The 21,177-nt window shown below is 52.3% G+C and overlaps 1 protein-coding gene across 1 annotated transcript in view; it reads right to left on the bottom strand.

The window, feature by feature from the left end:
- Positions 1–1,083: 1,083 nt before the first annotated feature.
- The window catches only part of Acacb (acetyl-CoA carboxylase beta), a 105,123-nt gene continuing 85,029 nt past the window's right edge, over positions 1,084–21,177 (bottom strand). Inside the window, exons 38-53 of the mRNA XM_005344256.3 lie at positions 20,312–20,434; positions 19,814–20,083; positions 18,118–18,215; positions 16,900–17,020; positions 14,840–14,950; positions 13,337–13,480; positions 12,495–12,615; positions 11,504–11,600; positions 8,029–8,125; positions 7,047–7,182; positions 6,084–6,261; positions 5,543–5,655; positions 4,011–4,165; positions 3,307–3,477; positions 3,052–3,188; positions 1,084–2,485 (exon numbers count right to left, since the gene is read on the bottom strand). Of these exons, the coding sequence (XP_005344313.1) occupies positions 2,359–2,485; positions 3,052–3,188; positions 3,307–3,477; positions 4,011–4,165; positions 5,543–5,655; positions 6,084–6,261; positions 7,047–7,182; positions 8,029–8,125; positions 11,504–11,600; positions 12,495–12,615; positions 13,337–13,480; positions 14,840–14,950; positions 16,900–17,020; positions 18,118–18,215; positions 19,814–20,083; positions 20,312–20,434 (2,199 nt within the window). The 3' untranslated portion in view covers positions 1,084–2,358. The remainder of the gene's footprint in view (positions 2,486–3,051; positions 3,189–3,306; positions 3,478–4,010; positions 4,166–5,542; positions 5,656–6,083; positions 6,262–7,046; positions 7,183–8,028; positions 8,126–11,503; positions 11,601–12,494; positions 12,616–13,336; positions 13,481–14,839; positions 14,951–16,899; positions 17,021–18,117; positions 18,216–19,813; positions 20,084–20,311; positions 20,435–21,177) is intronic.

Raw genomic sequence — 21,177 nt, 5'->3', positions numbered from 1 at the left:
CTGAGCCTGGATTTTATTGAGAAACCTCCATCTCCCAGGTTTATCCATGGACTACACAGGACAAGACCAGGCCTGGCATCAGTCAGTGGCCACCTCTGTATGGGCCTGAGCTGGGCAACAAGGTCTCTGTCCACACAGTGGTAGCTGGGCCTTCCTTCCTTCCTCTGGGGTTAGCGGCTAAGTCCCCTGAGGGGAAAATGGAAGCACTGGCCTTGTCAGGGACAATGGAGCTTGCAACTGACTGCCCAAAGGCTAAATGTCAGCACCTTTACAGTGACAGCAATTAGGTATGTCTGGGACCCAACGGAAAGTCTACCTAACCATCTCCCTCTCCCTGCCCCTCCCCTGCCCACCTTCCAGAGCCTGAGTCGGCTTACTGCCCTTCCTGGGTATCTGCTGAAACAGAATGGCCTTAGGAAACACTAACTGCTGCCTCTGGGCTGAGCCATCTGACGATGGGGCTGCTGGTCCTCTCTGAACTAGGGAAAGCATTTTTCAAAACAAAACACAAAAACGATTCAGTTTCCAATGCCTCCTCTGGCTTTAAGCATGGCTTGATTCAGAAATCCAAAAATTACCAACAGGCCTGCGCCTCTCCCTTGCCCTGTGTGTGTGACAGGTTCTCTCTCCCCAGTGGCACCCACCCCTCGGAAAGATGCTGAATGGACTGGAATAAAAGTAATAGTTTTTGAGGGTCCCTAGGAGTGGATCAGCACTGTGGGAGGCTCAAGGTTCTTGTGTAGGGTGAAACCGCAGGTCCAATCAGTCCCCAAGTGCAGCGCAGGCGCCTAGACACACCACAGCCCTGTGTCACAGAAGGAAGGGCAGTCAGACTAGACACACCTCCCAGTCTGCCCTGTGTGACCATGGGTGAATGTCTTGACCTCTCTGAGCTTTGCCATGCCCCCTCATCTGATGGGAAGGCATGGAAAGGGGGCGAAAGCCTGGACCTCCATCACTTAGTGCTTTATACAAAGTTTTCTGATGTTTGAAAGAGGGAGACTTTGAGAACAGTGGAGAACCTTCCATCCCCTCTACCTGTCAGGGTTTTCTGGTCCACAGAATAAGTCAAGGTCAAAGGGCTTCCTTCAAAAAAAAAATAGTTTATTTTGTCGATCTCCCAACAGCCTCTTCAGTTCAAGTGGATGGTCAGGGCAGCAGCTACCCACAGTCTGGGCTCTCCTCCAAATGCCAAGAGGACCTTGCCTAGAAGAGCCCTTCATCCCCCAGAATCTCCACTCCTCCCAGTCCCCCTCAGCTGCCAGGGCTGTCACTGGCTGGTGGCTGGGTCTTTCTGTTTTAACCTGGGGAACCTCAAGTAGCCTGGCTTGCAGCCAGTTCCCTGGGTGACTGTAGCCTCAGCCCGGGGGTGATGCTCCATGCTGTCAGACACTGCACAGAAGGACAGTAGGTGGTGGCTGATGGCCCTGGCCTCTGTTACTGGCACAGAATATCTCTCTCAGACCCTGCCACTGTGGGGCCTGCGGGTGCTGGCAAAGTCTTCATGAGCAAATCTGGGACCTGCAGCACAGCCCCAGAGCCAGTGGCTCCACCGCGGTATCAAGGCATGTGGTGAGGAAGTGGAGGGGCGAAGTGGCGACACTAACTGTGTTTAGGGACAGCCTCTCTGTGCTCAGGCAGGAGGGTACTTGGTACCCAAAGGGTGGCCAATCTGTAAGAGGCATGGGGTCCAGTCCTTGCTCCACTTGGGAAGAGAAGGCTAATAGAGCCTGGGAGCCGAGGCACTAGGAGTCCTCCAGCTCTGCCGGACACCAAGTATCCAACCCATTGTTCTCTTCATCTTTGGAACCAGCTCGTCCATAGGACGGTCTTCCTGTCTCAGGAGGGCCACTTGGAGAACAAAATGCCATTTTATTCTCTTAATTGAACAAAGGAAATTGTTTTTGCCCTTGCTTGGGTGACCAGGTATCGTGATAAGCCTTGTCACAGAAAGAGGTTTCCTTGGGTCTTCTCTGGTGTGCTTTCTTTCGCACATTTATTCTGTTGAAGGACAAGAGCTGCTGAGCGTGAACCAGTGTGCAAGCGCCTTGAGATGAGATAGTGAGCCGAGACACTGGCCCCCCATTCCAGGCAAAGCACAAGAACTCGGGGTGCCTGGTTCAGTACACCTCAGAGATGTGGCGGAGTTATCCACTGGGACAAACCCTCGGGTTCCCAGGGAAGGGGAGGCTGCGCCTGCCCGGCAGAACCACAGGGGTCTTTTGTCCAGGAAGATGCTGGTCAGGAACAGCAGCTACATTTGTAGAGTGCTCAGGATGGCTTTGTGGGTTTTCCCAAAACAAGCCCCAGGGTCCTGCGAAGGCCCGCCGCATGGCCATTCCCGTGGTCCAGAGTACCTCAGGGGGAAGCCGGGCTCTCCGTGGTAGACAACAGCTGAGCCACCTGTATCCGCTCAGCTGAGCTGAGGTGCTGGCTCAGGTACGCCACACAGTCCATGGTCACCTCTGGGTTTTCCTGAACCAGACTACAGGGAAGGGAAGAGACAGGTGGGTCACTCACCAGTTGGCTCAGTGGTCTCTAGGTGACAGTGTCCTTGTCTAGACATGTTTCTCTTGGGTGGGCCAGAGCCCAGGGTTCTAACTTCCTCCACCTATGTTCACTTAGAGAATGGGGTGGGAGTGGGGGTGGGGAAATAGTCCTGTAGTGGGGGGGGGATTCTGATGTAGGGAGCAGAAGGCCTCAGGGTGACACAGCCCTATCCGGTCACTGGTTGTGTGACGTCACCCAAGGTGTGATACACCTGAGCCCCACCCAGCTTCACACCTGAAACAGGACCAGGAATCCTGTGATCCACCTCCTTAGAGACTAGGAAATACTGACAGGGAGGGAGCCTGCATCCTCAGCCCTGGGGTTTGCCATGGGGGTCCTTCTAATCAACAAGGTACTAGCTATGAGGCAAGAAGTGATGGACCACAGTTCTGGTGTGTGGGGATGGGGGGGGGGAGTAATCGCCCTGGGCTGCGGCTGGGCCTGATCCTGACACTGTGGCAGGCCAGTGAGCCAGAGGCTGGCCTCAGGCACACTGCTCACCTCTGGATAGTCTTGAGGACAGTGTCCCGCTTCAGGTAATTGATGTTCTCACGGATGGTGGAGCGCAGGCCGTCCCTGGCTGACCAGTGCTGTTCCAGCCACTGGACCACCACCTGGTTGCTGTCCCACTGGTAGGCCTGGGGGGGTCAATGGGTAGAGTCTACCTCAGGTGGGAATGCTGCTGAGGGACACAGCTGGCAGTCCTTACGCCCCGTGCCTGCACGCAACCGCTCCCGTCTCCCTGCTCAGGCCCACCTTGACAGGGCCCTCAGTCTCCACAAACCAGCGTCGTAGCATGGACTGTGTGTGCTCATGGCTCAGGTCGGGGCTGGCGTGGAGAATCTCCTGCTTCACCTGAGCCTCCAGCAGCAACCGGCGCAGCCTCCAGTATAAGAAGGTGCGTGCAGTCTTCCATTCCAGCACGTCCTGTGGACAGGTTCAGCTGAGCACCCACAAAGGGGAGGGGGCAGGAACTGCTCAGCGCTAGGCCCCAGGCTGGCTACCTGACGTATGCCCACCCCATCCTAGAAGCGGGGATATCGTGCATAGGGGGCCGACTCAGAGCAGGGCTCTGCAGGACCCTCAGTGCCTGGCATGGCCTCTGAATCAAACTGGTGTCCACATTTACCTCTGCTGGCACAAAACTCGATCTCAGGTTGGTTCCCCAAAGAAAACTGGCCAGCCAGCTATGGACATGGGCCAGTGGACGAGGTTGTCCTCTTAGGAGCCAGTCACAGGCTAGTGTCAGCACAAACAAGGCTTCAAGCCTCACAGAAGCTGCAGAGTAAGCGATCTGAACACAGTCAAGTTACTCCAGTGTGTTCAAAGCCTGAGACCCCTTGGGGTGAGAGGCTGCAGGCTCCTGCTGACACACTCAGACTGAATGGTCTAGCTTGGCTCCATCCAAACCCCTATGCATTCCCCTGTGTCTGGGTCCCCCGTGGCCTCTGGGGACTTGCCGAGATGATTCCCTTCTCCAGCATGTGGCCGGGCGTGTCGTGCAGGTCGGCGAACTGCACTGCCACCTGGTGGTAGATGGGGAACAGCAGGTCCTCTCGGGCCTTCAGCTGGCCCTCCAGCTCCTTGCGGTCCTTGTCAGGGAGCTGGGCTATCCCTGCAGGTGAGCAGACATCAGGTCAGGACTTCAGGGGCTGTGAGAGATGGCCATGTGGGGTTGGGCTAGTTTGTTTGCTTGTTTGCTTGCTTGTTTTGAAAAGCCACAAAACCGAACAAGAGGCCTTGCCCTGTGATAGTCTGGCCTGCCATGCCAACACTGCTTCTAAATCAAGTTCTGTAGCCTCAGAAGTGAACTGAAGCCCCAACACAGCCCCTGGGGGGAGGGGGGAAACCCCAGGCCTGCCCAGGCTTCAGCTGCTGTCTGCAGATATATAATAAAAACAGTGGGGACATATTAATTCCATGGTAGCAGAAACGTGGGACAGATTCTGGGAACACACAAACCAACACAGCTCTGTTGGGGGAAATGGGTAGTAAGGAATGAAGACAACACTGTATAACAAGGAAAGCCAGCGTTAGAATCCCAAGGGGCCAGCGAGCTGACTCTGGAGAACGGTGCTTGGTGTCAAGCCTGATGATCCGGGGTTTGATTCCAGGGACCCATGTGGTGGAAGCAGAGAACCAGTTTCCACAAGCTGTCCTCTGACCCCTACACGCGTGCTGTGGCACGGGCACGCACAAACACACACAATAGATGTAATAAAAGGGAAAGAAACCAGGCTGGAGAGATGGCTCAGAGGTTAAGAATACTGACTATCCTGAGTTCAATTCCCAGCAACCATATGGTGGCTCACAACCATCTGTAATGGGGTCTGGTGCCCTCTTCTGGCTGCAGGCAAACATGCTCAGAACAGTGTATGCACAATAAATATAACAAATCATTAAAAAAGATAAGAGATATTTCAAGATATAATGCCAGTTCCACACAAACCCAGTCATGAAGTGTAGACCCAAATCACAGAGGTGAACCCAAAGGAAGTGCACGCTGTAACAGACGTGCGGGCTGCACAGTTACATACATGGCCACCACATGGACATCTGGGGAGAGTGGAATCAAAGATCAAAAATGAAGCAAATACAATGGATAAAAATTATTTATCTCTGCCCAGGGAGGACATAATGTCCTCTAAAGAGACATTATAATTATCCAAGTTCTGGTGTTCTCCGTGGGCCCCAAATGTTTCAGCTATCTCACGCTATGCGTGTGGAACAGTGAACTGTGGTATCACGGGGTGAACGCCCCGAAGCTCGTGAGTGCGGATAGGACGCCACATGGAATGCTCCTGGCTCCAGAGACAGGGCTGTGCTCTGAACACAGGGGCTCTGAAAGGTAATTTCATGTTTATTCCTGGCCCCTTTGCCGAGACATCTCACTGTGGACATGTCTGGAAGGGGCTGAGTCGGTTTGATGGCTGTGTGTGACTCATCTCATTCTGCTTTCTGACACCTTTGCTGGCCTGCGTGACCCACTTACCCAGCTGTGCCACGAGCTTCTTGCACACTGGGTCTATCCTTCTCATGGTCTTCACCAGATCTTTCTTCCGGAACTTAATCTCCACAGTGCCCTCCGGCTCTAGAACACCGCCCCTGAACAGAGAAGAGGAGAGAGGTATGGGGGTGGGGGGGTCTATGGTCTCCCTGCTCTCCTGCCCCTAACTCCTTTTTCTTATTTCTTGGCAAGTATTATGACTCTGTGTGTGTGTGTGTGTGTGTGTGTGTGTGTGTGTGTGTGTGTGTGTGTGTGTGTAAGCCTGTGAAAGTCATAGGTCAATGTCAGCTGTCTTCCCTTGCCCTCCACTGTACTTTTTGAGACAGGGTCTCTCACAGAACTGGAGCTCACTGATTTGGCCAGGCTGACAGCTCATCAAGCCCCAGGGCCTCCCTATCTCTGCCCACCACCCTGGGAGTCAAGGTTCTGTGTGCACGCTGCACGCCCAGCTTCTTGCCCTTCCCCGGAGGGAGCCCTCTGAGGGTCTAACTAGCTCTGTGGAGTAGGCCCTGAGTGGCACACCCACCTGCTCTCTTTGTCGGCATACATCTCGATGCACAGGGGGTTGATGGTGGAGTCCAGGACAACCCATGAGCCCCCACGGAGCTCAGCATAAGGCGGGATGTAGGTGAGAATTGGCTGCTTGTACTGCCGGAGGCCGTCCACGATGTAGGCTCCAAACTTCAGCATCTGCTCATACATGTCTGCAAAGCGAGGCCTGCTTAGGACAGGCCCGAGTGACCCATCCACGAAGCCTACAGCCTTCTCTGCCCCGGCTGCCGAGGGAGAGCTGGGGGCTGGGCTGGGTCTGGCTCCTTCCCTCAGGGCCATGTGACCTTGGGCAGGTTGCCCTCCTGCCTGGGTGTGCCCTCATCTGTGAACACCGCAGGGTCTGCTGTTTTCTAATCCCCTCCAACTCTGAGTGAGATGCCCCAGCCCACCCCTGTATCCTGTACACACAACCCCCATAGCATAGGTCCCTGCTTTGCATCACCGGGAGGTCCCTCCAAGTCCCCATACCCTACATGGTGACACTGCAATGCTGGCCAGCATCAGTGCTGTGTGTGGAGCCAGAGCATGGGACCCTCACTGCAGGGTCCCCATTCACAAACAAAGGGGTTGGGGACTCAGAGAAGTCACCCAGCTCTCCAGGATACACATGTGCCTCTCTTCCTCCTCAGCTGCTTCCTCAGCAGCCAGTGAGAACCACTATCTCTCTGGACATTCTGGGTGACTTAGAGGGGCTCCTGCAACCATAAGGTTGTGGATGGCCATATGCCTTCCTCATCTTACCACACAGAAAGACAACTACCCAGGTCACCAGGGAGCTGGCAGAGCAGACCTCCCTGCCCTGCCCTTCACACGACCTCAGGAAGTCACCTGCTTCTCATTCTCAGTTCCTCATCTATAAACCAGCTGGTTACTTGATCTGCGTCCTCACCCGACTCTTGAGAGACCCAGTGGAGGGGTGCGGAGGGGCTGCACTCACCCTTCATGCCACCCGAGAAGCCTCTCCAGTTGGCAAAGATGATGAGGGGCAGGTGCTCACGGTTGAAATCCCTGATGGCCTGTGCTGTCTTGTAGGCAGAGTCTGGGAACCACACCTGGCCCGCCTGCTGGATGATCTGGGACACAGAGTCACTTAAGTCAGATAGTAACCCTTGACACAGGGACAACAGGGCCAGTGGTCACAGCCTCTACTGTCCTCTACTGTTTACGTCAACTGGACCCAGAGAAACATTTCTCAGCTGAGAAAATGCCTCAGAAGATCCAGCTGCAGAGCATTTCCTTAATCAGTATTGTTGGGGGAGGGCCCGGCCCACTGTGGGTGGGGCCACCCCTGGGCTGCTGGTCCTGGGTTCTATAAGAAAGCAGACTGAGCAAGCCATGAGGAATAAACCAGTAAGCATCACCTCCATTGCCTCTCCATCAGTTCCTGCCTCCAGGCTCCTGCCCTGTCTGAGTTCCTGTCCTTCAGTGATGAACAGTGATATGGAAGAGTAAGCTGAATTAACCCTTTCCTCTCCAAGCTGCTTCGGTTATGGTGTCTCATTACCACAGTAACCCTTACCAGAACATGTACCCTATACATGCTCCAGAGCCAAGGCTCCCCAGGAACCCCAAACCCATGCTCTCTGGACCTCAACAGCTCCCTCTATTCTCATACACAGTCTGTCATCAGACTGTCATCAGACTGTCATCAGACTGGACTGCAGGTCCCAGCAGCAGTGGAGTGGAAGTGGGGATGGGGTACATAAAGACCCTTTACCACCAGGACAAGAAGCCTGGAATAGAATATTATGTGTCTCACGGAGGTGTGGAAGGGCAACAGGCAGAGCCTTCAGGCCAATCCCCGCTGGAGGCCTCTGCTCCCTGGCTCTCAGGACTGTGGAAGCGGAAGCTTCTCTGGGCTGGGTCAAAGGATCTACTCCTGTCAGCAGTGGTCATAGTGGTCATAGCTCCTGGCTCACCTTGGCTTCAGAATCTAGGTTGGCAGGGTCAGCAGGGACAGCCACCTCCACAGTCCGAGTCTCCACGGCAATCACCCCCACAGGGATGCCCCCCAACCTGCAAGGTGAGCACACATGAGTTCAGCACTGGGCTGCTCTCAGGGCCCCAGCGTCTACTCAGCCTGCCACAGGCACTTCCAGGTGGGACTGGGGGTACACCGGGGAGCTGGCTGCAAGGCAGAGGTGCCCTACTAAGGTGAGAACAGTCAGGGCAGCGTGGTACTGAACCTCAGGCTAGGCATCTAAGAGGTCAAGTGTGAAGCACACACGGTTCCCAGCATTCAGCTTCAGATTCCCCTCTGTGGTACTAGGATGGAACTCGGGACTCTGCATGTGCCAGGCAGGTGCTTTGCAACCTAGCTACACCCTAGCTCTAAATGGTGACGTCAATCATCCCGCGTGGCCAGCAGCTGCACACTGCAGAGCTTGGGTGCTGAACTAAGTTACACAAGGCAAGTTTGAAGCAAGCCAGGATTGGTGGCATAGGTCTGTTACCCAGCTACCTAGGAAGCCAAGGCCAGCCTGGGCTACACAAGATACTGACTTGAAATAAAAACCAAAGAGCTGGGCTATGGCTCATGGTACAGCTTTTTGCCTGGCATGCATGGGGCCCTGGGTTCCACCTCCAGTACTCAAAACTGGGGAGGGGGTGAGCAGCACCAAGTGCCAAAGAGTTTGGCTCAGATGAGACCATGACATCACTACCTGTCACTCTGGGCTGTCCTTTGTCCCCACAGCAACCCTTACTAGGGAAGTGGGGCGGGGCCGTCTCCACAGGGAGAGCTCCGGGTCATTCCAGGATTATACAAAAGGGTTGGTAAAATAAATAGGAGACTATAACTAAAGGCTAATGACACACAATTTTTACAGCTTTAACTCTGTGCATGTGTGTGTGTCTGTGTGTGTGTGTGTGTATGTGTGTGTGCGCGCGCGTGCATATGCTATGGTGCAGGTGTGGAGTGAATGGGCCTTTGGAGTGTCTGCTCTCATTTACCTTTAATGCAGGTTCTGGGGAACAAACTGCAGGGTGAGACTGTGACCTGCTGAGCCATCTCACCGGGGCCCTGTGCTTACAACTGAGGTAAAGAAAAGCCCGGTGGGCACTTACAGAACATGTGATAGATATGAAGAGCTCAGCATGGCACTGATCGCACCGATGGTTGTCACGCTAATCCTTTGGGCTCAGTTATTATCTCCATTTAACAGTCAAGACTCTGAAAGCCCGGCGATGGGAAGCTTGGAGCTGGGTACATCCTAACACAGGACCCAGCCAAGACAAACTCAATAGAGGCCCGAGTCTCAGCAGTTTACCTGAGGTGATACCTGAGACTACCCAGGCACCACCCAGAAACAGACTGTTTGGTTGGAAGTGACACCCCAGTCCCTGACACCTGTTATGATTTTCGTCTCTTTAAGAGACAAGCCACACCCACTCCCTCCCCCATCCACTGAGGCAGGCTGATCTTCAGCTTCCAGCCTGAGCTCACTCTCATTCTGTCTTCCTCTCAGAGAGGTAGCTTCTTCGCTTCTGCCTCTCTCCCCACTTCTTCCCCCTTTTCTCTCTCTCTGTCCTCTTCTTCTCCCCACATCTCCTCTAAGTAATAAATATCCAATTCTATTCTGTATGATGTGTCTGTCCACCTGTCTCCTACCCACTGCTTGCTCATACGCTGGGCTAGCCGGGACCAGCCTGCCTGCCATGTGTCTCCCTGCCTGAGACCAGCCACTGCTTGGGGACCAGCTGCCGTCTCTGCCTGGGACTGGCTGCTCCCAGAACCTGCAACCTGCCTACTGCCGCCACATTTTTGAAAAATCATAAAAACACCCCTATATCCAAGGAGTCTGGGATGTTTGATTAAAAGCATCACCCCACTCCCTTGCATTCATCCCAAGCCCCCTCCTTTGGGAGTTGCCACAGTCCAGACTCCAGCTCTGAGAGAGCCCACCAAACCCCTCCCCAGAGAGGGTCAAGACCTCTCCCACAGGCTATTTAAACTGCCCCTCCAGAGACCAAACACACAGTCTTTCCTGTTCTTCTCTCCCCTGGGGGAGGGGGGCTACCCGGCATCCATTAAACCTGGGCTTTTTCTAATTTGGTTTGATTTGGTCTGATTTGGATTATTGCCTAGGCGGAGAGGTTTGTTGGGCTGCAAAAATTTTACACAAACCATCCAAAGGAAATTCCTAAAGTTTCCAACCATTGTAGATAGGATCACCTGCCAGCACACACTGATCACTTTTCACCAGGAGACCCCTAGACAAATGTCAGCCAATCAGGGGTCCTAAACCTTAGAAATCCCTCACCCATACTCTTGCTAGTATAAAAATCCAACTCTAATTGAGCTTGGGGCTCTCCGATCACTCCAATATGTAGGACACACGGAGAGACCAAGCTTGCAAACTTGTGTAAGAATAAAGACTCTTTGCTTTTACATACAGGACTTGGTCTCCTGGTTGGTTTTGAGGGACCGGGTGATCTGAGTCTGTAGCTGTGACGTCATGCTGAGAATCCCAAGAGCTCACAGCTTTGACCACACTCTCTGGTGACTGGAGCTTCTTTATTATCCTCTGCTTTACACTTGAACAAGTTCCATATCCCCAAAACATCTTAATTAAGCTTTCAAACGGACAATGCCAAATGCAAATTCTCCATCAGGTATACCTCGGGTTTTCCTAACCAAGTTTTGTATAGGCTCTGCACCTTCGGGAAACTCTCCTGCAGGATTACCATAGGCTAAATAGAAGGTGCTGAAGACAAAAGGCAGATTAAGGCTACTGGGACACTCAGGAGCCAGCTACAGGTACGGAGGAGTTCCCCGTCACACACACACACACACACACACACACACACACACACACACACGCACAATCTGGTGGGTCCATCTAATGCCAACTTGTATGTATGTTTGCAGGGCTGACTGCTTAGCACTGGACAGCTTCCTCCGCTGCCTGCAGTTCTCTGTGTGGGGTTTTCCCTGACCTGCTTGGCATGTTTATGGGTGTCATCTTTGTTCAGCTCACACGTTCTGTTTTTTACTCTTGGAGTCCGTGTGGTATATAGGCATACATTGTGTGTGGGTAGGTGGGTGTGTGTGTGCGTTCGTGTGTGTGTACCTGCACGTAGAGTTCCCTGTCAGGTTTCTCTCTCTCTCATTCTCTGTCATAACCAGGAGTTTACCAGCAAGCTGCTAGGCTCTGGCTCTGTAACCATAATGCTGGGATCCCCTGCACTGCTGTGCCAAGCTTGTCACGTGGGTGCCAGGGACCTGAACTCGGGCCCTTAGGCTTACGTGGCCTTAGCCATCTCCCTACTCCCTAAATTTGCCTTTTGCATTCAGAAAAGCCAGAGACCGAGAGCCATGGCAGTCCCGGCCTAGTGCTTGAGAGTCCCGAGCCTGGTGGGCAGCTGTGTAGAGCCCACCCCATCTTGTGTCACCTTGCTCTTCCGGTCACCACGGTCTGAGCCCAGGGTGCCATGATTTCCATGAAACTGCCATGGTCGAAGAATCCGCTCTGCCAGGAACTCTTCAGAGCTGTGGGCAGAAGGATGGCAGTCCTGGCTGAGGGCTGGAGAGGCCCAGGGTCTGCCTGGTGGGCACACTGCAGCAGCTGGCCTTGACCACATAGTCCTGTGCCCTTTCTGCTGGAGAACCTTATTCTGGCCCACTGGCTATAGCTCAGTGTCCCTGAGAGGAAACAGCTCACCCATGTCCCAGAGAGACACATTGTGACAGCAGCAATGTAGCCACTGATGGGTGGGGGTCGGGACTGTGTTGGGAAGGTGATGAAAATGGTTGTCACTCTGACAAGAGGTAGAAGACCTGGCAGCAGCTGGATGCCAGGGAATAAACCCTCCTGCTTCAGCCTCTGCCTCAGGGCTCAGGGCTATCCACAGGATAGAGCACACAGTGGGTAAGAAACCGGATGTCTTCTAATGGAGTCGCTGCTGGAGGGTAAGGGTCTGTAAAACCCAAGAAGCCACTGGAACCCTTGCCTCCAGCACGGCACACAAAATTCTAGACATGGGTTGGCTTCGGGTGATGGGACAGCTTAGCCAGAGACGTTCCTTGGAGAAGGAGAAAGCATGGGTGCATGACTGTGATCTGTGTGTGTGTGTGTGTGTGTGTGTGTGTGTGTGTGTGTGTGTGTGTGTGTGTAAGAAGCCAGCCTCCTCTGTGAGGGTCTAGCCAGAGGGAAAGAGAGGCAGGAGGCCCTGGCCAGTGCTGAACCCTAGCCCCTGCCTCCAGAAACCAGAGCTGTTTCCAACCTTCGTTGGTCCACCCCCTCCTTTGAGCTCACGTGCACACCCGCCCCCCCCCAAGTAAATAAGGACAGACATAAATGCTTCCACCAAAATGGCCCTTTACAGTAGACCCAGAAAAAAAAAACCCAAATCTGGAGTCTCCAAAAAACACTTTACAACTTACTTGGGTGAGGCCTCCCTGCAAGCATCCACCTGGGGTCATAGGGAGCTTTGGATGGGATGAATTCAATTTCCCTGTCGATGGGGTCAGTAGGAGTGATGATGGGGACTGGGCTGCGATTGTCCTAGAAAAAAAACACCAAAGCCATTTCATTCAGTCCCTGGGGCATGGCAGTGAAGACCACTACACGTCTGAGTGCTCTCCCCTCTGACTGTGCGCATGCCTAGCTGTGCAGCATGCCCTCAAGCCACGGCTCCAGCTGTAAAATAATTGGCAACTTCTGTCTGCAGTCTCCTGAGACCTTTTAGAGCTCCAGGAGCCACTCAGGACCAGCATTCTCTCAGCTCGGCGATTGAAGAAACAGAGGCGCAAGTATCTGCTAGTCGAGATCTAGTTAGAGAGGTCCTGTGGGGACGACCGATAGCTAATCAGTCCAGTCCAGGGGAGCCCTAGGGAGGATCTGCAGAGAGCTAAGCCATGGGCATCAGTCCCCCTCATTGCCATGGTAACACAGTTCCAGAAAGGAGAAAGAGGAAGGTCAGAAGGACTGGGAGGCTGGTCCAGGATTACAGTGCTTCTGAAGAGGAAGCCAGGAATGGATCCAGGCTGACCATGAGGTATGAGGCCCGCTGTGGTCCAATGTCACCCTTTTCTAAAGGATCAGTAGACAGCGTCCCTGCATCCTACAGCACATCAGAGCCTCCCCAAAAGCAAAGGACAGGGCTGGGTATCCGAGAGGAGAGTGGGAAGCCAAGAAAGCCTGGTCCCACATATGATGCTCTTTCCCCCACCCTCCCTACCACCAGGAACCTAATCCCACAGGCTCCCAGGCTGCCAGGGAATACCTTTGGTATATATGACAGCCATTCCAGAATGGTACAGACTCCCTCGAAGTCATCTGGCACAGTAACGTGGGAGACCCCGTTGTTGTGCATGATCTGCACACCTCCCAGCTGGTTGTTGGACGTATAGACCTCTCTTCCCAGGACCTAAGTTGGCACAGCACAGTTAGCAAGGACACTCCATCTTGCTGGGTCCTCTGCTCTGGCTGCCTGTCAGAATGACCTGGGAGCTTCTGAGACACCGGCCACCCAGGCTGTACCCAGCCCATCCCTTCAGGCATTGGTGGTCCCTGTGTCCTTAAGGTTTCGGGCAACTCTAATATGCAGCCCAATTTGGGAATCACCAATGCCCATGTGGACATAAAGGGTTCCTGCTTCAGCAGCAGGTCTGCTGTTGGGCCTAGGGGTCAAATGTCCACCCAGATGATGCTGATGCAAAGCCACACATGGAACTCCCCAGTGGGCTCTGAGTGGACATGAAATGTGGAGACTTCAGGGCCATGTGGGAAATCCTGCAGGACACTAAAACAAGCAGGCTCTTGGTTTTCACACTCATGGGTCAGACTTAACCACAGACAAGCCGAAATGTAACAGTTCTCCCAAAACATAGAAGAAGCAAAATTGTGAATGGGGGCTTTCTTAGTATCCTGCAAAGTATGGTACATCTTTAATAATATTTTTTAAAGATTTATTTATTTATTATGTACACAGTGTTCAGCCTCCATGAATGCCTGCAGGCCAGAAGAGGGCACCAGATCTCATACAGATGGTTGTGAGCCACCATGTGGTTGCTGGGGATTGAACTCAGGACCTCAGGAAGACCAGTCAGTGCTCTGAACCTCTGAGCCATCTCTCCAGCCCCTCTTTAATAATATTTTTAATGTAAACTGGAGAGCTAGCTCCAGGAGCAGGGATCACAAGGGGACGGGAAAACTGCAAACTGAAAAAAAAATATATCACTTGCTTCAGGAAGGGAGCTGGGTTTCAAGACAGGGTTTCTCTGTATAACAAACAGTCCTAGCTATCTTGGAACTCACTCTGTAGACCTGGCTGGCCTCGAACTCACAGAGATCTGTCTGCCTCTGCTTCCCAAGTGCTGGGATCAAAGGTCAGAAAGTGGTTTGTACTGTGAACCCACAATAGCTGGTGTGGTGGTGTGAATAACAATGTTTCCCAGACTCACAGGGAGTGACAGTAGGAGACGTGACCTTGTTGGAGGAAGCCTGTCATGAAGGGGAGGGTTTGCTCTGAGGTTTCAGATGCTTAAGATAGACCCAGTGTCTGTTCCTGCTGCCTGCTGGTCAAGATACAGAGCTCTCAGCTCCTTTTCTGGCACCGAATCTGCCACTGTGATAATGGACTAAACCACTGCACTGTAAGCCACTTAAATGTTTTCCTTTATAAGAGTTGCCATGGTAGTCAGCAATAATAGCTGGTGAAGACAGCGGGCTGCGATGTCTGACTGGGTCCCCACATCACCCCTCCCCGGGCCTCGCCTATGGTTACCTTGTTGAGAGCACTGGCTCCAGTGAGGATGATGTGGGAGTTTTCCACCTGGATCACCCGCTGGCCAAGCCTCACCAAGTAGGCCCCAATTCCAAGGGCGCGGCAGGTCACCTGTGGAGACAAGACCAGAGGCTGGTGGGTCACCCCCCATGGAGAGTGGTTTCTCCCTGTATAGCCACAGCAAGCCTAGAACTCTCTAAAAGATGACCCGCCTGCCTCTGCCTCCCTGGTACTGGGATTACAGGTGTGTGCCACAGCTGGCTGGAGCCTGGCTCTCTCCATCACTTGTCCAAGCTTGGCTTCTGGTATTATCTGCACCTTAAACACTGCTCAGAGGCCCAGCTAAAGGTGGTAGAAACTCTAAGAGGGGGCCTGTAGGGTTCTCTAGGAGATTGGAGGCTTGTCACCATGAGACCCACAAGACCCGGCCGGCAGCTTCCTCTCTCTGCTCTGCCGAGCAACCAATCTCTGCCACGCGTTCCCACAAGCGGTTCAAAGCACCAGGGCCAAGAGATCATGTGGACCTCTGAAACTCCAAGTCCAAATTAACCTTTTCTCTTATATTTTTGGTTGTGAGCCTAGCCTTTAACAGCTGAACCATCTCTCCAGCCCAACCCTTTCTCTTTAGAAGCCGAGTAAACCATGTGACTTTTATATGAAAGGAAGGTCAACCAGAAGGGCATTGGGAAGGCACACACTGGCCTTGCTGGTGCTGAGCCCATCTGCAAAGGCCTCGAGAATGTGTAGGAACTGCTGACCCCTGAGGAAAATCTGCGCCGAGTCAATACCATGGGCCACGATTTCCAGGGTCTCTGAAACAGGCTTTTGTTACGTAGCCCAGACTGGCCTCAAACTCCAGGTTCCCCTCCCTCAGCCTCCCAAGCTGATTGGATTGCAGGGGTGCATGGCCACCTCCCCTCCCCTTCCTGCTGTGTTTATGAGCTATGACTAGCTCCTGGGGCAGCACGTGAAGACAGGCCCTGAGCGACAGGTTCTCACTGAAGAGTTCTGTCACCGACTGAAACAGCACAGGATTGGAAAGGTCGTGGGGATGGGGTGATTTGTCATATAAAACTGTCGAACACGGAACACCTTTATTTTTTTATTTAAAAATTTGCATTTATTTATTTTGTGTACATATGTATGTATTTGTGAGTGTGCTTGTCACAGCACGCATGTGGCAGTCAGAGGACAGAGAGTGACTGAGTTCTCTCCTGCTGTCATGTGATTTCCAGACTGAACCACGTAGTCAAATGGGGTGACAACCACCTTTGCCACGGCCATCTCGATGGGCCCCTATTTTTAATTTAATTTTGTGTTTTTGTCTGGTTCTGAGACAAGGTCCCATTATGTAGCCTTGGCTAGCCCAGAACTTGCTGCATAGACCAGACTGACTTGAACTCAGAGTGATTTTCCTGCCTCGGCCTCCTGAGTGCTAAGATTTCAGGGATTCAGAGAAAGAGTCTGAGTTAGCTGTTAAAGCTGAGACCAGACTGGGCTCTGTGACGTTAACAAGCTCCAGGAGCTGCTGTACTAAAAAACCGTAGTCACACACAGAGCAGGGAAGGCCAGGTGTCAGCACTCAAGAAGCTTAGACACCAAGGACTTCAAGTTGAGGCCAGCATGGGCTAGTCAGTAAGATCAAGTCTCAGGAAAGAGAGGGGAGGGCCTGGGGAGACAGCTCTGTCAGCAAAGTGCTTGCCAAACAACCATAAGGACGTGAGTTCAGACTCCTAGCACCCCTGAAAACTCAGGCATGGCCATGTGCGCCCATAGTCTCAGTGCTGGGGAAGCAGAGGCAAAAGGGTCCCTGGGGCTTGCCAGCCCAAAGTCAATTTGGCCAGTCACGGCCAAATCAGCCAGCTTCAGGTTCAGTGAGACTCTGTTCCCCAAAATGTGAAAAGTAATTGGAGAAGGTACCTGATGTTGACCTCTGACCTCTATGTGTACGTGAACCCATGTGTATACACACATACACGCACGCACGCACACACACATACACACAGAGGAACACACAAAACGGAAGAAAATGAGAAGGAAGAGACCAGAAGGGAACGTACCATGCTGATGGTGACAATTTCTTCGTAAGCCAGGGAGGCCTCTCCTGCAATCATGCCTGAGCCCCTCAGGTTCTCCACGCCTAAGTTGGCACTCTTCCCTATGACATCCATGATGACATATCTGCAAGGACCAAACACGATAAAGTCAAGGCTCCAAAAACAAAAATGGAAGTACTCATTTCCCACAGATGTGGGGCAGGAGAGATGAGCAAAGACAAAGCATTTGTTGGGACACAGAACAATCAGAGGCAAAGCAAAGACAGGGGCTTAGGACCCTGGGACACTAACCTTCTAAAAGATCAAGGTTGAGACTCTTACTGATGTGCCACCTTACCCCACATCCCACAGAAAACTAGCTTAGCCTCTGGTCTTTGGGGACACGAGGGACTATGAGAGAAAGACACTTAGTCATGATTCATGAGCCAAAAAGGTGAGACACCAGCAGGCTCATAGGAAGATGTTCTGACGGGTATAGTTAACTGAGTATTGCTTATTTCATTACAGAATTTAAAAAAAAAAATGTTTCTCAGGGCTGGATATATGGCTCAGAGGTTAAGAGCACTAGCTGTTCTTCCAGAGGTCCTGAGTTCAATTCCCAGCAACCACATGGTGGCTCACAACCATCTGTAATGAGATCTGGTGTCCTCTTTTGGCCTGCAGGGATACAGAACACTGCAGACACAATAAGTAAATAAAGCTTTAAAAAATGTTTCTCGTGAAATTCACACTCCAGAAAGTCACCTATAGACTGCTGACTTGTTTGGTGCTGCAGCTGGGAACCTCTGACAGTCTCAGGCACCCAGATGGCCACTGAATCTTTGGGATGACTGGGTCACAAACTGAACTTTTGTCCCTGAGACTTCACGAGAACTTAGTTTACTGTTCCCTGCTTGAACTCTGCTCTCTCAAGTAAAGGACAAACCACCGAAAGTATGACGCAATGGCAGAGCACCTGCCCACCATGTGCTAGGCTCCGCAGAGAAAAGGAAAAGGAGGGAGGGGGCGGAGGGACAGAGGGAAGGAGGAAGGGAGGGAGGAGTGAGTCATTTGGGGATGACCAGGATAAGTCACCTGGAGATTGTCCCAAATGGTTAAGCCTTCAGCCCCCCACATGGAAGCTCAGGGGTCCACTACCCACAAGCCTAGAGATGCGCCCCTTACAGGCAGCTGGGCTGAACTGCTGTTGCACTAGGGCTTGCCAGCCCGTGTTATGTTTACCTGGATTCACCTTCATCCTCAATGTGCTTGCAGTGCACGGAGTTCTGGGCGCTGATCTGGGTGTAGTCTTGGGGCGTCAGGTACAGGTATCTAAATCCCTTAAAAACACACTCAGTGAGACAGGGAATCCAGTTCCGTGGACTCAACAGCCACCAGATGTTTTAAGGTGCCAGTGCCGCCCAGGATGGTTGTTGAAAGCATCAGCTGCACAGCTGCATGCCTCAGGCTCACAACATCTGTAAACCATGTGACCACTTTGAGCTCATCTCTCTTCTCTTCCTCACACACAGCCTCAGGCTCTGCCTGGTTACACACTGTGAAAAAATGTGTGTGCACTCGTGTGTGCACATGTGTGTTCGTGTGTACAGGTCAAACCACCCAAATGATAGGGACCAGAAATGTTTCGATATGTCTGAGCTTTGGAATATCTGCTTCTACCCAACGAGCCACCTTAGGAATGGAACCCACATCTAGATGTGAGACCCATTCATGTTTTTAGGCACCTCTGGGCTAAAGGTGACCTTATAACATACTGTCATGATTCGGTGTCACTGTGACCCATCTCCATGAGCTGAGTCATGGAGAGAATTTGTTACTTTAGAGATGAGGTTAGTGACCAAAGGGTTTCAGATTACAGACCATTTTGAATTTTAGATGTTTGGACTATGGGTGGGCTAAAAAATAACAGAAAAAGAATTTTTGATTTCCAGAGTGGTTTTTGTCTCCTTTAGGGAAACGGCATCACTGTCCATGAGAAAGCGATCGTCCCACTGTCTTCCATTAGTGGTGTGTGCCTACAACCCCAGCCTAGGGGAGATGAGAGGTGTAGGTAGGTGGGGCCCTGGAAGCTTCCTTGCCAGCTAGCCCAGAAGACCTGACGGATTGCAAGTCAATGAGAGAACCTGTCTCAAAAAGGTGAAGGGTGACACCTGAGGCTGTCCTCACCTCTACAGGCATGTACACACATACAGTCTAAGGCCTGGGTGTGAGATATTATTCACTTTGCATTCTGGGCACATATGGATTTAGAACCTGGCACATGTCACCTACATGTCTACATGCCCCATTTATCATGCCCCTAAGGGGTGTTTTTGGCCATTTCTGCTAATCATTACGCCCCAAAGCATTTATGTTTCTTCTTTTCCTTTTTCTGAGACAAGGTCTCCCCACATAGGCCAGGCAGATCCTGAACTCTCTCCTCCCGCCTGAGCCTCCCGAGTGCCAGGAGGACAGGTACGTGGCACCGTGCTGGCTCAGTAAGTGGGAACTGTACTGAGACGCTGTGCACTGCACGTGGCGCTCCTTCCCACCGTTCTGCAGGCGCCATCAACACCCCGCCAATGCAGTGCAGGCTGTGTCTCTTACCTGAAATGCATCGGGCTACGAACAAGTTAAATTTTGAATTTTTTTCAGGCTGGCATATTTGCATATAAAAATGAGATCTTTTGGGAGTGGGCACCAGGTCTAAACAAAGTGTTAATCTTTATCACAGACACCTCACACTCAGCTTCTTCAGGCCCCTGCGCTGTGACTGTCACTCAGTGAGGGAGGGCGGGGTGGACCTGCCATGTAGGACATAATGCTGACCCTTAAGCTTTGGGTCTGGAAGCATTTCTGATGTGGGACTTTGGATGAGGGGTGCTGCGTCTCTTCTAGGTAAGTGCCATCTTGTTAGTACCCCCCCTTCATGACGTACTTTGTGGGGGTCCTCTGGGTCCACCCAAGCCACTTGGAATATCTGCTTGATCTCCTCGGCCAGACCCATACGGGCCCCACTGTTGGCAGCCAAGTAGATTTTGGGGATGCCCTCTGCCCGGGCCATCTCAGATGCCCGCAGATACAGGAAGTCCTCCTCTATGCCGAAAGAGCCGATTTGGAAGGTGATGTCATTGCTGATGACGATGGCGTCCCGACCGTCTGGATACTCTGGGGTCTTAAACCTCATCTTGAAGGCCACCATCCCCACCTGGGAAAGAGATGCGTGCTAAGCAAAATGACTTTGGTTCTTCCAGGTGACATTCGAAGCAAGGTGACCCAAGCAGAGTTCTGCCCAGGTCCTACCTCATACCCACCTCGTGCCCACCTCGTACCCCTCGTGCCCACCTCGTGCCCCTCCCACCCACCTTCCACCCTGTGCCCACCCCCACCTCCCACCCACCTCCCACCCCGTGCCCACCTCCCGCCCACCTCCTACCTCATTCCCACCAGGAAGCCGGTTCATCTCCACCAGCTGTCCCTGGGAGTCCAACACAAGCTCTGTGTATGTCAGGATATCTTTGGGGTACTTTTCTGGGGAGCCCCACAGTTTAAAGAGAGCCTGGAGAAGAGGAAAAGCTTGGAGTCATGGGGAGAGAAGTACTGCCCTTCCCAGTTGGAGACAACACTGGGTAAAACTGTCCTGTTCTCAAAAATGAAAATGGAATTTATGCCCTGGCAATGCTGACGCACGCATAGGCAGCCCATGTATGGCGGATCTGTTGAACTTGTCCATACTGGGTGTCATGGTCTCAATTGATGAGGACGACTGACCAGGTCTCTTCCTTATCTGTTCTCACCCTCTTTTTAAATCATGAACACACACATATTCACAAACACTCACATACATATACAGGCATACTCCACATCATGATGATGATGATGATGATGATGATGATGATGATGATGATGATGATGATGATGATGATGCTGATGATGGTGAGGAGGAGGAGGAGGAGGAGGAGAAGGAGGAGGAGGAGGGAAAAGACATTCTTTTTAAACCACCTGAGTTCAGTTTTAGTGAAAGTAATTTTTATTGCACTTTTATATTTGTACATGTGTGCACAGGCACACCTGTGTAGTAGGTACATGTCCAATGTGTGTTTGTGGTGTATGGATGTGCTGTGTGTATGTGTGTGTGCATGGTGTGTGTATAGTGTGTGTGGTGTGTGTGTAGTGTGTATGGTGTGTGTGTGGTGTGTGTGTGCCATGTGGTGTGTATGTGTGTAGTGTGGTGTGTGGTGTAGTGTGTGTGGTGTGTGTGTGGTGTGTAGGTGTGGTGTGTGTGTGGTGTGGTGTGTGTGT

This window comes from Microtus ochrogaster, chromosome 2, assembly GCF_000317375.1.
Source record: "Microtus ochrogaster isolate Prairie Vole_2 chromosome 2, MicOch1.0, whole genome shotgun sequence".
NCBI lineage: Eukaryota > Metazoa > Chordata > Mammalia > Rodentia > Cricetidae > Microtus > Microtus ochrogaster.
The sequence above is the reverse complement of the archived record's forward strand: the minus strand, read 5'-3'. Positions and strand labels throughout refer to the sequence as shown.